Genomic DNA, 18,498 nt, shown 5'->3' on the forward strand with positions numbered 1-18,498 from the left:
TAGGGCTGTGGTGTCTCTGTAGGGCTGTGCGGTCTCTGTCGGGCTGTGCTGTCTCTGTGGGGCGGGACTGTGCGGTCTCTGTAGGGCTGTGCTGTCTCTGTCGGGCTGTGCTGTCTCTGTGGGGCGGGACTGTGCGGTCTCTGTCGGGCTGTGCTGTCTCTGTGGGGCGGGACTGTGCGGTCTCTGTAGGGCTGTGGTGTCTCTGTGGGGCGGGACTGTGCGGTCTCTGTAGGGCTGTGCTGTCTCTGTGGGGCGGGGCGGTGTCTGTTGGGCTGCGGTGTCTCTGTGGGGCGGTCCCTGTGGGCTGTGCTGTGTCTGTGGGGCGGGCCGGCCTCTTTGGGGCGGGCCGGGCCGTTCCAGCCGCTCCCGGAGCGGACGTGACGCGCGGGGCGCTCCGGGGCCGCCCCGCAGCGATGGAGGCGCGGGAGCCGCTGCGGGACGTGCGCGGGGCGCTGCGGGCGGTGCTGGCGCGGCTGCGAGGTGCGGGCCGGGGCCGGGGCCGGGGCCGGGCGGGGGTCGGGCCGAGCCGGGCCGGTTCCCCGCGGGCTGAGCCGTGTCTGTGCCGTTGCAGAGGGTGAGCCGGGCGAGGGCCGAGAGCCGTTCGAGCTGCCGCACTTCTGGGACGCGCTAGGTACGGGGGCGTGCGGCCGGGCCGGGCCGGGAGCCGGGGGGATCCGGGGCAGGGTACCCGCGGGGCTGGTCCGGGGCAGGGTTGCTATTCCCGGCGGGTCTGCAGCTTTGGGGCGTGCCTTCCACTCATGGAGTCATGGAATCGACAAGAGAGGGATCTTTATTGGAAGAGAGAGATCTTTAAGATTATCAGGTCTAACCGCTAGCCCAGCGCTACCGCTGTAAGCGCTAAACTACATCAGTGCCAGATCCAGCCTCCTAAACATCTCCAGGGTTAGTGACTCCACCACCTCCAGGCCAGCCTATTCCAGTGCCTGGCCACCCTAATTCTGGTCACCAAACACACCAAGATGTGGCAGAGCAAAGGCCGATACTGAACTGTTCATACAAGATTTATAAGGGTGTCCATTAGCCTCTTGGCACATCCTGGTGAACAGGTCATGAACCAGGATGCAGACTGGGGTTCTTGCTATCACTACCAGCCAAGTGAAAAAACAAAACCAGAGAAAAAGCAGATGCAGGACACAAGCAACATGCATGGCACAAATGCACCAGGGAATTTTTCTTTGTAGAGGGGTAGTTTTTGTCTTTATATGGCCTGGGTGTAATGGTAAGCAAGTAGTAGGATCAGAGCTGCTGCTCATGAAGCTGCTCTGTTCTTTTATATTTTGCTCTGTTCGTTTATATTTTCCCTGAGTTTCTTCTTTTGCACCCGTTGGATTTTTTTCTTAGGTCAGACATTCCAAGTAACATCACAGGAAGCTACAAAGCTGAGTCTGGCATTCTCAAGACCTCCACTGCCTTCTGCAGAGGTGAGAGAAAGCCTTAAAAGACTATGAAATTGCAGTGTGTGTGCAAGCTTCAGGTATTTCTCTGTTTATTTGACTAAATGGGCTGTGTACTATAGAGTGTATTAATATAATCCAATAACTGCCCAGAGAACTAATTTTTGTAAGGTAGGGAGACATACTAAATAAAAATATTCTTACATCCTGTAGCAGCTACAGCTAGTTGCTGATAGAGACAGATTACTGGAGAATACAGACCTTAAGTTTAACAAAGAGTATGCAATATTTTTGCTATCAATTGAGAGAAGTTTATCATACAGGTGTTTGGAGAAGAGAAAAAAAAAAGGCCTTAAGTTCAGAGTCATGATCTAAGTTACTTCTTCCTCTCTGATGCATGACCACCACACCAGGGAATGTTTTGTTATTAAATCACGAGGCAGGTTAAGATGCATACAGCTTGCTTACAGTGTCTTTTTGTGCTGTATTTGTTTCTCAGGCAGACTGGTCATTGCTGTTCATCCCTTTTCTCAGAGCAGTCTGAAAGCCAGTGATTGTTTGTGAGGATTTCTAAATGTGATGCAGCTGTGTGTTACTCATGGGTGACCCTTTTGCCTCTCCATTTTCAGGATTGCCTGAAGCTGAGTGAGGATGTCCAGAATGCTGTTCTTGCAGTTGCCACTGTGTACTACTGGCTACCCAAGGGCCAAGGTGAGATAATGACAGCAAGGCAGTTACCGCTCTATAGGATGGTGGTCTTCACCACCACTATATAGAAAAATGCAGTGTTTCAGAGCCTAATGGTATCAGCAAGTTGTCATTAGCATGGTATCCCATTGTCAGCTATTCTGTAGACTTTGAACGTGTTTATGAGTGAAGTACTTTTCTGTCTGCTGCTGCAGTTTTCCATCCGTGGGAGAGTGATAGTGTAGGAAGTTGTGTAGTCGAATGAGCACTGAAGTTTATGAAGTGTTGAAATCCTTGTCCACACTTCTTTTAGAACTGGGAAGCATTTTGCTTTTCTTCAAAACAATTGTAATTTCATTTATACAGTGTATCCACACAAACAGCAGTCTGTGTGTTCATCTCCAGCACTTGCTTTCTGTCAGTGCTGACTTTGTGCCAACTTTCTTGCTCTTTCTCAATCTCAACCAGGTACTACTCTTCGGAAGATGGTTCGAGATGCTACCACTGAAGTAGTGGAAGGAATGATCCAACTCACAGACACAATTCTCAATGCCCCAGTGGAGAGGTTGTAATTTCCAATTGCATGATTCCATGATTTTGTGATAATTTTGGGGGAAAAAGGCAAGAAAAAATTGCAAGTATACTTGTTAGGAGGCAACAAGGGCTTTACACAGACGTAGCACACTAGTGACAAGCTGGTTGGTGACATCTTTGCAGCAGAACTTTTGCTGGTGTACATCATCTTTGATGCAGAAAATTAAACCTCAGTCTAGCACAGTGCTGTTACTGACGTTAACCTTGAGGGTTTGGTTTTGTTTCAGCTTGTCTCAGGAACAGCTGATATCAACTGGAGGAGTGTGGGAGGCCTGTGAGCAAGTGTCTAACCTGCCACGAGGTGAGAGTTGTAAGTGCAGAGCAACAGAACTAGGACGTGTTGTCTTGGAATATCAATAGCTTTTGCAAGGGCATTCCAGCTGGTACAATGAAGGCTAAGTGGAGAATGACTCAAAAACTTGACTGGTTTTGATATGTATAAGCTTGGAACCAGGTCAGATTCTTTGCCTGACAGCAGTGCAGCTTTGAGCTCTGCAAGAAGTTTGATCCTACAGTGATTGCAAGCCTAGATGAAGGTTGTTGCAAACTGTTTGGAAACAGTGTGGTGCCATAGTTTTCATCCTTTTGCTTTTGCAGATAACCAGGCAGCAGTTGTGTCAGCTCTGGCTTCGTGTCTGGGTGTGGTCAAGGATGCTGTGGAGGAGATGGAAAATGTAAGGAAGCCCCTAGACTTTAGAGGAACCTGCAGTGGTGGATTCGTAGACTCAGAATATTCTGAATTGGAAGGGATACAGAAGGATCATTGAGTCCAGCTCCTGGCCCTGCACAGGACAACCCCAACAATCCCACCATGTGCCTGAGAGTTGTCCTTGAACTCTAGCAGGTTTGGGGCTGTGACCACTTCTCTGGGGAGCCTGTTCCAGTGTCCAACCACCCTCTGTGGTGGTTCAGGGATGGAACACAGGAATTATTTTACATATGGGCCTTAATATAAATTTGTTCTGACATGACACAGAACAACGGAATGTTGTTTTATGCATGGATTTTAATGAGTTTTTATTCTCAAGCCTGGTTTACTTTGTATAAAATTTCCATAAAACCATGTCCTGAATTGAGGACGAGGTAGACAATTTAGGATGATATAAGAATTCACCAAGTTCTTGCTGTTTGCACTGTTAGAGTGGTGAATCAGTTTTTCTTAATCCAGTCATTTTAGGATTAACCAACTGAGATTTCTCCATTAATTATTTCTATGATGTCTAGATTATGCTTTCCCTTTCCTCCTGGGAATTGCTGGAATGGTTGTTAGGCTCTGGGTTTTCAGTGCCTCTCTGTTCCCAGGCACTGGTGGAAGGGCAGGATCCCTATGGGGACATCATGGAAGATGAAGAGCTGGGCTTTCGGGGCAACAGAGACACTTACTGGTCAGAGGCTGACCGGCAGCTGCTCAGCTCCTGCATGGGATTGATGAAGGCTTCTAAAGCCTGCCTGAAGAAGGTCTTGGCTGCAGTGAAGGCCCATGGCAAAGCTGATTCTCCAGAGCAGATTGCACAGCTGGATGACCTGGCAGACATTGCTAATGAGATCAGCCCAAGGTAAGCAGGGTTCTCCCCATGCTGCTTTTCCCTCTAGAGCAGTCCTGGTCTTTTTTTGAGGTCTTGAGTGGGGAGGGGGAACAACCTTTATGATACTGGAGTTGTGAGCAGGTGGTGAGAAGGCTGTTAAGCTGTTGAGAGTTGTGTAGGTCAGGAGAGGAACACAGGGCCTGGAGCTGTGACCACATCTCACTCCACGGTGAGAGGGACACAGGTGACTGAGAATGCAGTGGGAAGCATCCCATAGGTACAACTGACATCTCACTGTTGTTCCTGACCTGCGTTCAGGATGGCTGCAGGATTTGACCAGGATCTGTGTGTTGTGCTATCAGAACATTTCTTCTTGCTCCCCTCTTTTCTGTTGTAGTGTTGATGAGCTGGCACTGAGCATGTACCCACCTGTGAACCCATTGGCTGTGCGACTTAATGTGAGTATCTGCAGTACTGATATCTCAGTGTCTGAGTTATCTGCATGTGGGACAGTGGCCTGGCTGTAGGGAGCAGGAGGAAATCAGATTGGAGAGGTTATGTGACTTCAGGGAGAGGTGGGTGTTAGTGACTGCCTCAGTAATGATTTCTTTGGGATGAAGAGTGCCCTTTGTTCTTGCACACTTAACTTCCTTCAGGTGGAAACACATTCTTCATCTGTATCTCTTCAGGGAAGAGCATGGCCACTTGAAACTTTAGCTCTTAACTATAATCCAGAGAGATTTCCAGTGATAGAGCCTCAGGAAAGTGTTGTCTAAGGCTGCCTATGTACTGCAGATGGGCTTTCTTCCTTAGATAGTGCAGTCTTGCTCAAATAAAGTTATCTATGAAATAAACTCTTACAGTGAGTGTATTTAAGCACTGAAACAAGCTGCTCGGAGAACCAGTGGAGTCTACATCTTTGGCAACACTCCAAAGTTGACTGGGTAACGCTCTGGCAACCTGACTGAACTTTGAAACATCCCTTGCGTGATAAATTAAGTACAAATCTCCTCATATCTGGCATTTTTTTTATTCTTAATCCTGGTTTCATGCCTTTGGCCAGTGGCTTGATTTTTTTTAGAGTAAAAAGTAATTACTTAATATCAAATTGCATTAAAATCGGTCACTTGCAACTTAATATTTTAATATTAATTGCTAGTTTGTAATAGGCTTATCTTTAAAAAAAAAAATTAACATATGCTTTAAAAAACAGTCAGATTTTTTTTTTTACCTGTCACAGCCAGGAGTAGCTTGGGAGACACTTCGAGCATGGCAGTGATGGATAATTTCATTCTGCATTATGATCTGTGGCAGTTTTATTCATTTTTGGCTCTTGTGCATTCCTATAGTCCTCTTTATTTTCCAGTATTGTTCAGACCCTACTTTTCCTCACATTTGGTCCACCTAATTTCCCTTTTGTTTCTTTCTAGGCTGCTAAGTTGGCCTCAGTATTAAAGAAAGTCTTAGAGATTGCAAAGTGAGTATGAGCTACAGTTTTATAAGTGTGTATTATTCCCTGCTATGCCTCGTGTCCAAGGGGACTCATTTCTAGACAGTAGATGCTGGCATTTTGGAGCTATGATGGGAGTAAGGGATGGCAGTAAGAAAAGGATGCTAGGGATGATAGTGGTTCCCTTGTTTTTGGTTTGAGACTACAGACATGAGTGTGGGTTCTCCGTGCTCAAAGCCTTATGGGGCTAGAGCAGCCCTGTTTTACTGCTGTGGTTATTCAGAACTTCACAATACCCCTGTGTTGCCTGGATGCAAAACACACCTAGGAGGCTTCCTTAATGAATTTCCTTCACTTTTGCAGGGCAAGCCATGTGTGTCCACCATCGGAGGAAGGCTGGGTGCAGTTTCTATCTGGTGCAGTAGATCACAACATGAACAAAGTCAAGAACTTCACACAGGGTCAGCTTTAGCTCTTCTGTGCCTACGTGTGTTGCTGCCACTGGCTCTGGCATCTGCATTTCCAGTGAACTTTGCTGTTCTTCAGCTGCTTGGAGAATGATGAGAAGAATATAGGAGAGAACTTTACTGCCATTTGGAAGAGCTTCTCCAGGAGGTTGCCCTCTGCTGTTGCAGAAGGTGTCATTTTTGCTTGGATTTTTGGGATGATGTGGTGCTGCATCTCAACGTGCCCCATTCTTCAGACATGACAACTACTGTGGGGTTCAGAGAAAAATAAAATTTTGCTAGATTTGCATTATTTGCTTTACCTGTCTTCAGAGGGCAAAGGATATATACAGAACCAACAGGGTTTTGCTTCTTTTGCAAGCAGCCCACTGAATAATTTTAAAATATGCTGCATTGCTGCTATTTCCTGTCTAACCTTAGAGAGCAGCGAACAAGCTTTTTCTTTTTCATTTCCTCAGAAAGCAGCAGAAAATATTTTTATTGCCTTATTAATGTCAAGGATCTGTAGGGGGAAATATCTCCCTATATATATCCCTAGAGACATGCTATATCTGTCATCACTTTAAAGTTCCAGGATATCCTTTACTTTGTCACAGGTAGGGCAAAAGACTCAAGCACTGGTGGGCTCAGCACAGGTGTGGTGAGAACTGCAAAGTCAGCTTGAACATTGAGCCCATCTTTGTCACAGTAAGGTTCAACTTCTAAAACTGCAGAGTGGGCATAGTGGCAGATGGGAGAGAGTTGAGTTTGTGCAAATAATCAAAATTCAACATGGTTTTAAATACAACTTTTATTAAACTGTCAACACCTATGCTTGCCTATGATCAGGGCACAGATCATGGCCACTCTTTTGTAGGTGGGACAGCAGGACCTGTTCTGAGTGGGCCTCAGGCAGCTGCAATGTTGGTGGTTTTGTAACTCTTCAGGTTCTGGAGCTGGAGGCAGGTGAGACGTGCAGTGAGTCTTCTGGCCCCTGCTCGGGTGGGTGTGAATGGGATTTCCAGCTCTTGAGTGCTTTTAGCTTGCACAGAGCCCAACCTGAAAGACGGGAAGGGGTTATACAGGAATCACCCCTCATTATGTTTTTAGTTTCCTGGGTCTAGAATATGCATTTGCTAGGCAGGAATGTGGTGCCAAAAAGAAGGAAAGAAAAAAAAGGAAATAGAAGAAAGTTGGCAGTTACTTGAACTGCCACAGTGAAATTGTTATGTAACAGTAGTTCAGGAGGGAGATAGGACAGGAGGATTGAAACTCTCCATAGAGACATCTAAAGGGACTTTTGTCCTAATCCAGCTTCTTGAGAAAAATGTGGGATGTTTGTCATGTTCATGCCCTTTGGTGACTTGGCTAAGTGACATTTGCCTGGATCTTCAGTAGAGAAGGGGAAGACACTGCTGTCTTTATTGTTTAGAGTGGGTAATGCATGGAAAGATATCTTAAACAGTATAATTTTAATCCACTTAAGGATGTTCAAATTGCTCACTAAAAAGGAATTGATTTCCCAACAGCAAATAATTTCTAAATTTCATAGTTCATTTCAGTGACCTCTAACTGTTGTCTTATTTAATGTGTGTTTCTGACTAAGTCTTGTGGCATTTCTCTGGTTATCCTTTTTGTTGGCAGGAGGTTTTCCTTTTGCTGTCTATGCCCGTGATGTTGAAGCTCTCACAGATGCTGTATTGGCTTCAACTTATGTACAAGATACATGAGAAGATAACAAGATATGTTGAAAGTTCTCTTAGCTGGCTTTTCTTTTTCTCAGTGTGAAAATCATCTGCATTATCTGTAAATAAAGGATGGGATGCTTGAGGCTTTCATGCTGGAGTGATATCTTCCTGCCATGTTGTTGCCTAGTTATTTTTGGGGACAGCCTTTCCTGTGCAAGGATTTCTCTTGCTTGTATTGTGTCTCTTTTTCCATTTGCTGTCCTTGGATCAGTCAGTTTGCACTTACCTGTAATTCCTTTGTCTGTAAATGAGCCCTCGCCCCATGACAGCTATCACACACTGCTCCAGGGGTTCCATGAGGGGGTTCTGGAGGCTGATCTTTGCTGTGCTTGGCTCATACTGGACTATGTTTTCTGGGAACTGTTGAAAGAAGAAAATGAGCTACAACTAAGAGGAGATACTCTTCTATGATTAAAGGGAGATGTGTCATTTTTCAGTGCCTGAGCTGCCATTTGCCAGAAGAGGCAAAGTCCAGCTTAATTTCTTGTGCTCTAGTTTCTCAGAGAGCTCCTGAACCCAGCAGAATTGTTTTGCTGTTTATGACTATAAAAGCTGGTTTTTTTCTACTGCAGTGACAGAAAGACAGCCCAATCTTACCTCAATGGTGAGAGGGGGCTCACAAATGCTGATTTCTTCCTGTGCCAGGTACATGTAGAGGGAGTCCTCGTCTCTCAGCACAGCAGTCAGCCTGAGCAGGTGGTGCTCTCCCAGCTCTTTTCCAAACCATGTGTAAGGCACAGAGACCTGCAGGTTATTGACTGGAACACAGTGGTGAAATAACAGGTGATGAGTGCAGTCTGGTCTTTTCCTGCATCACACCTAGGAGTGGTCTGTGCCCAGCATTGTGCTAAAAGCTGCAGCATTTAAATGCTTAAGTGGCCCCAGGTGGATTTGCAGATTGAAGATGTCTAAGGTGATGTTGCCAAAGTGTTTTGTTTCACAGAATGGGTGAGGTTGGAATGGACAGCAGTGATCATTTGGTCCAACCTCTCTGCCCAAGCAGGGTCATCCCAGGGCACATGGCACAGCACTGTGCCCAGTCAGTTCTGGAATATCTCCAACTAGGGACACTCCACAATCTCTCTGGGAAATCACCTAGAATCAACTATTCAGCCAGCCTTTTGTAAAGCTAGGGCTAGGAGGATTTTCCTGAAATGAGAGCACTAGAGGACTTTTTTAGCCTTGCACCCGGGAGGGTTCTTACCTGAATTGCTTTCCAGGTTAAACTGAAACTCTTCCTTCCAAACTTGGGCAATAGGCACACCACTATAATGCACAGCCTGGATCCCTACTACCAGATGAGCAGCCTTTTCTCTACCACTGTAGTTAAACACTTGAATGGAAAGTGTAATATCTTGTCCCAGTTGCAAAGAACTACTTGACTGGAGGTGGATGAAAAGGTTGACTGGCTCTTCCAGAGCAGTAGGAAAGAAGATAAACTGTGTGCTACTGCTGCTGCTGGTTGTCTCAAGTTCCTTCATATTTCTGTAGGCTTTGTCAAGTACTTTTTTTTCCTGGAGGGAACCTGTCACAAAAAAAACCAAAAAGGAAATGCATACTTTGGTACGCTTTCCTGTTTACTAGTGAGAAGCAGCAGAAGAATGGCATTGATTTCTCCTGGTAGTACTGTAGATAACTGTTTCTAAGAGCATAGAGAGATATCCTTTTGTGCTTCTGGTTGGATCAGTTTGACAGCTTCAGCTGTCAGGATATTCAATTGGACGTGCCTAACAGATTCTACTTGGGAATAATTGTCACAGTTTTTAAGACACCTTGGTGCTAACATCTCTCAGAGTAGAGGAGGCAGCTGCTTTTTTGTTGCTGTAGGTAAGGCACAATTCCATGTTCTCATGTGCAGAGAAGTTGCAGTTGTCTCCTGCAGCCATGGAGACAACAAGCCACAGGTTAAAATGGGGTGCTAGGGTTGGGCCAGGGAAACAGCACTCAGATTCTGAAGGGGGAGCTACTTGTTCAGGAAGAGATTTAGGCAGTATCTGAGAGCACAACAGTCCTTTTCAGAAAGCTGGAGTCTAAAATATATCTATCCATATTTATATTACAGAGGTAATGGGAGGTGGATGTACAGAGTGTAGAGATAACAGAAATCAGAAAAGGTATTCCAGACAAGAAAGTGCTTGGTGAACAAACTCCATGTACCACCTTAATGCCATTAAGCAGGGTGAAGTGTGGGTGATGACCTCTGCTTTGTAGACAGGGAGAATTAGGTGTTCTAGTGCCGCTGAAGAAGGGGAAGTAGTGGCAAGTGGATGACCCTGGTGCTCTAGTTTGGCTCTGCTCTAGTCTTTTACTTCTCACTTGTAATAGTGACAGGTAATGTGCTCAGCCCCGTGCCTGCCCCATACCTTCAGGGTACTTGTAGTTTTGTGTGATGTCCTCACAGCGTTCACTGCCAACACTCTTGGTGCTGATGTTGTTACCAGTGTATTTTGTGCCACCAAAAGCTGGCTTGAGGGTGTCATCTGCTTTGTGTATCCAGATGTGACATTTGGCATTGATGGCAGCAAAGAAGTAGCAGACATCATAATCAACTTGTGTGTCCCCTTCCTTGATGGCATGAACAGGGGCTGGCCCACAGAAGGATAGACCTGAAGAGAAAGTGTGGTCCAGTTAAGATTCAGATGCTTTCCCAGTTAAGATTTCAGATGCTTTTGCTAAACCCATCCCTAGTTTAGACCTACACTGGTGAAGTATTTAGTTTAGGAGGCCATTAGGAAGCAGTGATAGAGCTCTTAGACCTACATGAGCTGCACAAACCAAACAGATAAATTATAGTTTTGTGCCTAAAGTCAACAGGGTGAGTGAGTTCCTATCCTTTTGCATCCTTCCACTAGAAGATGGAAAAGGAGCAATATTGAATGGCTTTATTTGCCCCCTGCTTCACTTCCCTCCTGCTCTTGCTCAAGCCCATCTCTGATATCTTACCTTTGCTTTTTTCCTGGCAGGTGGCATCCAGTGCCTGCCACCCACTGTACTCTGGTAGCAAGTCTGTCCGAGCCATCCAGCATTCATTCCAAACGTGGAAGGTCCTGCAAGAGACAACAGCATGAGCTTATATCAAGGGACTGAGCCCTGAGGTACAGTAAAGCTTTTGCCAAACCACAGCCAGTTAATGCTCCCTTGGAAGAGTTCGGTTCATACTGAGAAGAGCAGAGTTCTGTGTGGAGAAAACAAGTGGGGTTTCTCTAGCTGGACTGGGCTGTTCTTCCTTTGTGGGCCCTAGAAATAGGGCACTCTTGAGTCTGGGTTGCAGCAGTTTATCAAGAGCAGGTCTTGTAGACAAGCCCTCAGCTGAGCTGTCTCCCATCACCTCCTTACAGCTGTGTTACCTCTTTCCTTTCCACTGTATTTCATTTCCCACATCCAAGTATTGTCTCAAATTCTTGCTTGTGTTCTTACCAGACCCGAGCACTCTTGTCCTGTGTAAGCAGCGTCCCTTCTTCATCATAGTACTCATCCACACTCAGGCTGCTCTTGGTGTTGTGAGCCCACGTAAAGCCAGTGACCACCCTGGTAGGAATTCCCAAGCACCTCAGAACTGTGCAGAAGAGAGAGCTGTGAATCAGTGGTGCATCCTGTCCTGAGGGTGCCTCTGCTGATAGATGCAGAGCCTCTTCTGGTGCTTGGCCAGTTAGGAATGGCACTAGGTCTGCTGTTCAGGCTTTGCAGGAGGCATTGCTCCCTCAGGAAATAAGATTTCATTTCAGTGAATGGATGTACTGATACTCTTATCTCAAAGGCAGTGATGCTGAGTGTTGATGAGGAAACTAAAGGTCTGCTTTCACTTAAAGATGAAAGGTGATAGCAGCACTGTACCTGAACATAGGACTGCAGCAAACACCCAGCACCTCCCGTAGCGGATGGGCTGGAATTTTGATGCAATCCACTGCTGGAGGATGGGGCTGCTTCCCAGCCACTTGGAAGGGGATGTCCCATTATGTTGCCCAGGCTCATATTCTATCAGGCTTCTAAACTCATTGCAGTTCAGCTGCAGAGAAGGAGGAGAGAAAGTTGTATTAGGGAATTGCCTTTCTTTGATAGGTTCACCTGATCCTGTTTGTGGAGAGTACTCCTAAAGTAGATGAAACCAAGAGGATATTTTTTGTGCAAAGCATGAAGGTCATGGCTGAGCAGAACAGGTACAGCAGTCTCCTCTGAGATTTATTCAGTAAATACACTCTCACTGCTAAGAACCTCCTGCAGCACTGCTTGTCTGCTGAGGGAGTATCAGGACAGGTTGGAGATGGGCAGGAGGTGTTGTTTGGAACTGGCTTCCTCTTTGGTCTGTGCTTTGGCCTGATCTGGGGTTGAGAAGGTGCCCCCTGCTTGGGTCAGGGCTGCTCTCTGCCCTCCTTACCATGGCAGCAACTGCTCTGCAGACGTGGACGGGGTTTTTGCGCTGGGCGGGATCCTTTTCTCTTTGGAAGTGCTCCCCTAGAGCCAGCAGGATGAAGCAGATGTCAACCATATCCTCCTCAAACTGGAACAAGAACACATCAGGAAATACTCCATGAACTGCTGGTTCTCTTGGGTCCCTGCAAGGGTTTGTGACTGTACAGATTGTTTCTCCCTTTCTGCTGATAGTTTTAGGTAAGAGGGCTGTGAACGAGGGCTCCAGGCAGAGATTTGCAGCGGGAGCTGAGGACAGACCTCCAACTTTATTGAAGGTGGGAAATGCATCAGCATGATACTGTGTCCCCTGATTGAGGGAAATGGATACTTTCTGGAGCACTCTCTAGGTTGGCACAGAGGTACTTCTGTGATCTGCTGGCACTAAAGTGAAATAGAATCCCATTCTAATCACTGGCTGTGTCAAATGGCCTTGGACAAACAGAAATATCTTCTTGTCCTTACTTTACTTATTATGTAGAGACAGTATTATTGAGCCCTGTTAAATGCTTTTACACCTGTTGAGGAAATGAAAGCATACAAAGCTCAGATACAGATCAATGCATTCCTTTATAGAGGATGGCCTGAGAATGTAGCTAAAATTACATGTACTGGGTTATAGGACTTCATACATGGGTCTCTGTTCTGCACAGGAGGTAGAGGGTGCAGAGAACATGGAGATGGATAGAATTTCATCTGAGCATCCTGTACACACGAGATGTATGTACCTTTCCTCTGCTGGTGCTTGGAAGAGCACACAGACATATTAGATCTCTTGCTTACCTGACTGAAGTCCCAGGGTTGGGCTAGGATTGCATTTTCAGTCCCCTGGTAGATGATGCCATCTTGGTTTAAAATGTACTCCTGCCGCTGTGCCTCATTAGCCAAGAACACCTCATCATCTAGATTTGAGGAAAAATACCATCAAGAATAAAGCATTCCTGGTCTCACATGCACTTGCATCTCTCATGCATCAGCAGATTCCACTGCGCTTTGGCAGTCCCTGGTATTCTGTCCTGAAAAATGCCACAGATTGTGAATCAGACAGGAAAGAAGAATTTCATTGTCATCTCTGTTTTCTTGTCCAAAAGTTCCTCTGGACCCAGACTGTTGCACTCGCTGGCTCTTCTACTCTCCTGGCTGATAAGTTCTAATACTAAGAAAGATACATTGGCTTTAACTAGACCAGTTACAATCTTGACTCATCCTAAAATCTCTATTATAGGAAACATTTAATCAAACATTTTTCCTTTAGCAGAAGGATAGGACTCTTACAGTGGAATACTCCAGGGAAGAGACAGAAGTGCTGAGGCAGGAGATGTTGGATTTTATGAGCCCCTACCTCTCTCCTGAGGTGCTGTGAGGAGCAGGGCAGGAATGGAAGGAGCTCTGGGTGAGTCAGCCCCAGCCTCCCTCCATGGAGGCAGTGCCACAGCTCCAAAGTTGCTTTTGTGAAGTGACTGATCCCAGCCTGCCTTTCTGTTTCTGACCACCTACCTCGGCACCAGGGATTAAAGAGGAGGGTGAAGTTGCCCAGGAGCTGAGGGGATTTGGAGGCCCGTAAAAGTAGAGTGTACTGGCCAATGGGGGCATTGGCAGGTGTGTTCACACACAGGGTCCAGAAGTTCGGGTCCTGTTCCTCCACTGCTGCGCTCCACTGCTTCTGGTCTCCCAGGCTGGAGATGGAAAATTCAGCCTGGATTTCATCTGCCTTGGAAGAATGTGGTCCTGCAGACAAAGAAATCTGGTTGTGTTTGTTCCAGACATTGTGTTTATTCCTCACCTGTGCAGACTGCAGGGACCTTGTGTATCTCTGGAGCCACAGCTCCCCTTGTGAGAGGGTTGTGACCCTCTAGCAGCTTAATACCCACTGAACATTGCTAAGGTAATTTGAAAGTGAGATGTGCTTTCCATAGATCTGTAGAAATCAGGAACAGGCAGAATGGTGCAGACCTGCTGTTCCTGGAATTTAGTGTCTTGTCACAAACGTCAGAGCCCAGTGCTCACAATATGGTAAAACAAGCTGGGGCTGAAAGCTGCTGCCCTTCTCAGGCGTCTCACTAGAAAACACTCTAACAGAAAAATCTGTGACAGGCCAGCTAGGTTTGAACATTCCTAACCCCAAAAGCCAGAAGAGATCCCATGCGTATTTTGAAATAATGGAATAGTGAACTCATGTTGGTTATTGTGCTGCAGTGTCTCTTCTGGAAGGGATCTGTTTGTGACTAGCAGGAGACTCTACCTTGCCTTTACATAAAGAGTTCACTGGCCTCACATCCAAATTTGGGCACCCCTGCCCAGCTCTGGAGATGGCTTTTGCCCCTAGCTCTGTTCTTCAGGTGGGTGGAGGAGCAGAGCTCTGGTAGGTTTGTAATGGCATTACCTGTCTGTATGATGAGGAAGGTCCTCTTCATCTGCTGCAGGTAGTTGTGTACTGGAGCTGAGAAGTTCACAGTGATGGTGAATGGCTGTCCCCGCCTCACTATGAGCCTTTCAGTGCTGATTTCTTCTGTGTGGTGGTTTTTGTTATTCTCTGGGATCATGAAATCACATTTTTGGATGCTCAGACCTGTAGTGTGAGAAGATACAGAATGGGTTTGGGGCTGTGAGCTGCCTGCAGTTGGGCCCTGAGCCACATTTTGGGACACATAAACATAAACAAATAAATCCCATTATGACTGTCCCAGTTCAAAGCCCTGCACCAGTTCAGGCCTTATGGACCCAGCTCTGACCCCATCCATTATCTTCTCTGTGATGAAGATGTCTGTTCTGTCTGTCTTGTAGAATAGTGAGTGATGTGGAGTCTGGCTCCCTCTCCATCATGTGACTTTTCATGGATGTTACTGTCACTTTCCTCAAGGTTACCTGGAACCTGCACTTTTTCTCTGCTCCAGGGGCTCAAACACTTGGTCATCTCTCCATTTGAACTGTGTAGTCTCCTTAATTCCTCCCACCCTCCTATTCCCTGTGCTGAGGATTCATTTACCTTTGCTTCCAAACCCTCACTTGTCTGCCTCAGCTGCTTCTTGCTGCTTCTCAGACTCCTCTCAGACATCAATTCCAGCTTTTGATTGCTGTGCCTTTTTGTGCAGTCTGCCATGCAAACTGAGCTCCTTAAGCCTTTAGAGCACTTGGCTCCTGCCCTGCAAGCTCAGCTCTTCCACAAGCCTCATGAGCACTGTCCTGGAGCAAGAACAGTTGTCTCTTCCTGACACACAGCTGGCAAATGCTTGGAACTGACAAAAATGATTTTTGCTTACCTTGGCCCATGGCTGGTTCCAGGTACCATGAAAATATTCAGCTTCTGCTTGCTCTGGTGGGCAGTGGCTCCTTCCTCCAGCTGTCTTTAAAACTGTCCTCTTGCAAAGTTGTTTGCTTGATTTCTTTGTACAGGGTGGGACGTGGTGTTGCCACCTCTCCAGCTTATCTGGTGTGCAGATGTTGAGGACTCTTATCTCTCAGACCACACTGAGGACAGGCTACAGAGGAGGTGAAGTTCCACAGCAGGATGCAAAGCATTTAGAGACAGCCAGTGACAATTCCTTCATGGAGATGTGCACTGAGGACCCCAGAGCAGGAAATGCAAATCTTAATATGGTTTTAAACAGTGCACAGGGTGCACTTCCAATGGAAGTGTTGGAGAGCTGCTCTCCAGCATTGACCCCAAGCTACTCAGATCCTAAACCCTTCAAGGAGTTAAAAAATATAGTCAGTACATCCACTGCTCCTGTGCCTAATTCAGAAAAGTGAAACCACTTAAAAATGAGAAAATATGTTAAAAGAAACAACTAAATTTGTGTAGCTTAATACAGATTATTTAAAAATATTGCACTGGAGACTTGGACTAAATGCATTCTTACAGTTGCTGTAATATAAAAGGAATGTCACTGAATTGATAATAATTGGTCAAAAGACAGGAAATAAGGTATCAGAAATGAACAGCTTTCACTGTGGAGTGAGTCATCAGTAGTTTTGCAGAAACCTATGATCTCCAACAAACTCAGGAATAATTTAAGAAGTTGATTACATAATGTAGTCCAGTGAGTTTGGTGGTTTTCTTAGTATTTCTATATTAAACTACACAATTGTTTGCTTATATGAATCATTTAAGCTAAAAACAAACTCTCTTGAGTTTTAGGTTTTTACAGCATGCATTAATTGTATAGATTCACTTTCACAGAATAATTGCAGAGTGGTTGAGGCTGGAAGGAACCTCAGAGGTCATCTTGTCCAAGCTCCTGCTCAAGCAGGGTCACCAAGAGCTGCTGCTCATCTCTCATAGTGCCGAGCCCAGCTCTGGGCACAGCACTCCAGTACTGAATAAAGGCAGGAATCACCTCCTTGACCTGCTGGCAATGCTTTACCTAAGGCACCCCAGAATATCATTCCCTTCTTTGTGGTAAGGGCACGCTCCTGCCTTACATGAGCTTTGACTGCTCTGACTTTTATTACGAAGCCTGGAGGTCACCAGATCTGCAGAAACTGGGAACACTGAGTATAAGAACATTGGGGAAATCTTATAGAAAATTCTGTATTTATTGTCAGCATACATTTTTCAATGTCAGTTATATGTGATCTTTGTATATGGCTTGAACTTTTTTCTACATAATGATCTAAACACAGTATGTGATGGCTGATTTGTGCTCTTTCAGTCTAAGCAAATTATAAACCAACTGACTGTGCTCAAACTTCCGACTTTCTTTGCATGATCAATGTTCTTAAATAGACCTTTGGAGTATATGTAAGAGTTTCGAACCTCTAAATCAGAGTGGTTTAGATACAAGGATGTATTTATCCCATCATCTCTGCCTTGTAATGACTGTGTATACACACAGCACCATCTCTTGGTCAAATGGGCAACTGCAAGTAGGATTTTCTGCTAGGATGCACTCAACTCTGAAAAGAGAGCTACTTATTGTTCCTTTGTGTCTTTCATGACACTGAAGTGGGCTAAAAAAAGGCCATGGAGAAGGTTAACACACAACAGAGACTTCTGCATGTAGTATCAAGTGTTTGTACAGGCATTCCAGCTGGTGAGAATGGGGCCCCTGTTCCCAGGCTGTCCCTACATCCAGGGCTGCCCCTTCCCAGGTGCAGAATCCAGCATTTGCCTTTGTTAAACTTTGTTTTGTCACTTCTGTATCCACTGCACCCCTGACATGCTCCTAGAAATCTTGAGGAAAAGTAATCCATAAGATCCTTGAGACTGTCCATGCTGCCTGGATATTATTTTATTCTCTTATAGTGTGTAAGGATATTTGTTTTAGAGGATTTTTATGGATTGTTTAATCCATAAAAACTTTATTGCCTTTCAAAATAGAAGCTTAAACTGTTTCATCTTTATTAACTGGGTCTCTCTCTGAATGTAGTGATCAAAAATTATATACATCCTTTTAGCGTGTCTACATTTTCAGCTTTGATGTGGCATACCCATGAATTAGATAGGAATTTTCATTTTAATGGGAATTTCTTGTTGCTTTAGAGCAACAGCAAATGCTTATACTGTGCCTTTGGCTTTGTCTTTTACAGCCAGCAGTGCCCTCCACATTCAGTACAGGAGAGTGAAAGACCAAGAGGTGAAGCAGTGAGGCTTTGGTGGCAGAACAATGGGATTTGAAAACAGCAACTTTGGCTATTTCTGGTTGATTTTTTTTTTAATCTGAATTGAAAAACTTAGAAGAACAGAATGATGTCACCTGGAGCCTGACTTCAGTGTGTTTCAAGACCAATTCGTGGCATGAATGTGTCATATCTGTGAGTGCTCATTGGATTTTTTTTTGGAGTGATCAGACTGGAATGAGGGCTGGCTGGGTCAGCCTCTTGGGCATGCTCGTATTAAATTGCATATTTATGAGGAGAAATACTGACAAATAGCCATATTTTACTCCACCAACTCCCATTGACTTCTGACCAAGGGCTGTGTAAAGATTGTAGGTTTGACAAAAGCAATTGAAATCCTTCTTCGGGCACTTACATGTTTCTCTCTGTAATAATCATTAGTGTAATTGAACAGTTGTCTCACGTCTCATGCAGGAAGAATGTGTTTCTCCTGCATGGCACTGGCCAGATCTGCATTTTCACACTCAGACTGAGCTGGGTGTGGTTGCTGAGGGCAGATGAAAATGCTGACACTGTGAAAACCCAGCGAGTGTTGCAAAGCTTGGAACTTGGCACGGGCTCTACAGCGTGGTTTCCCTTTGAACTGCAGGCTTCCTTTACAGGTAC

The 18,498-nt window shown here is 45.5% G+C and overlaps 2 protein-coding genes across 2 annotated transcripts; one reads left to right on the forward strand and one right to left on the reverse strand.

The window, feature by feature from the left end:
• Positions 1-332: 332 nt before the first annotated feature.
• On the forward strand, positions 333-7,956 carry CCNDBP1 (cyclin D1 binding protein 1). Its single transcript, XM_063404564.1, has 12 exons — positions 333-480; positions 572-631; positions 1,363-1,442; positions 2,045-2,126; positions 2,571-2,667; positions 2,924-2,997; positions 3,294-3,370; positions 3,999-4,252; positions 4,620-4,680; positions 5,653-5,699; positions 6,036-7,084; positions 7,763-7,956. The coding sequence occupies exons 1-11, from the start codon at positions 414-416 to the stop codon at positions 6,142-6,144; spliced, it is 1,008 nt and encodes a 335-aa protein (XP_063260634.1). The 5' UTR covers positions 333-413; the 3' UTR covers positions 6,145-7,084; positions 7,763-7,956.
• Positions 7,027-15,669, reverse strand: EPB42 (erythrocyte membrane protein band 4.2). Its single transcript, XM_063404563.1, has 13 exons — positions 15,534-15,669; positions 14,657-14,842; positions 13,771-14,001; positions 13,057-13,175; positions 12,242-12,364; positions 11,701-11,872; positions 11,284-11,422; positions 10,810-10,913; positions 10,230-10,472; positions 9,071-9,391; positions 8,464-8,624; positions 8,093-8,226; positions 7,027-7,177 (listed from the first exon to the last, which is right to left on the reverse strand). The coding sequence occupies exons 1-13, from the start codon at positions 15,541-15,543 to the stop codon at positions 7,027-7,029; spliced, it is 2,094 nt and encodes a 697-aa protein (XP_063260633.1). The 5' UTR covers positions 15,544-15,669.
• Between the last annotated feature and the right edge of the window lie 2,829 nt (positions 15,670-18,498).

Source organism: Prinia subflava, chromosome 8 (genome assembly GCF_021018805.1).
Source record: "Prinia subflava isolate CZ2003 ecotype Zambia chromosome 8, Cam_Psub_1.2, whole genome shotgun sequence".
Classification (NCBI taxonomy): Eukaryota; Metazoa; Chordata; class Aves; order Passeriformes; family Cisticolidae; genus Prinia; species Prinia subflava.

What these genes read in the sequence shown, in the direction of transcription:
- CCNDBP1 (XM_063404564.1), top strand. Translation starts at nt 414, where the DNA reads ATGGAGGCGCGGGAGCCGCTGCGGGACGTGCGCGGGGCGCTGCGGGCG. An exon ending in GGTGCTGGCGCGGCTGCGAG is followed by an intron (nt 481 to 571) that starts GTGCGGGCCGGG and finishes GTGCCGTTGCAG; the next exon opens with AGGGTGAGCCGGGCGAGGGC. An exon ending in CTGGCTACCCAAGGGCCAAG is followed by an intron (nt 2,127 to 2,570) that starts GTGAGATAATGA and finishes AATCTCAACCAG; the next exon opens with GTACTACTCTTCGGAAGATG.
- EPB42 (XM_063404563.1), bottom strand. An exon ending in AACCCTGGGACTTCAGTCAG is followed by an intron (nt 12,365 to 13,056) that starts GTAAGCAAGAGA and finishes TTCTTGTTCCAG; the next exon opens with TTTGAGGAGGATATGGTTGA. An exon ending in AAACTACAAGTACCCTGAAG is followed by an intron (nt 9,392 to 10,229) that starts GTATGGGGCAGG and finishes TTTTTGTGACAG; the next exon opens with GTTCCCTCCAGGAAAAAAAA.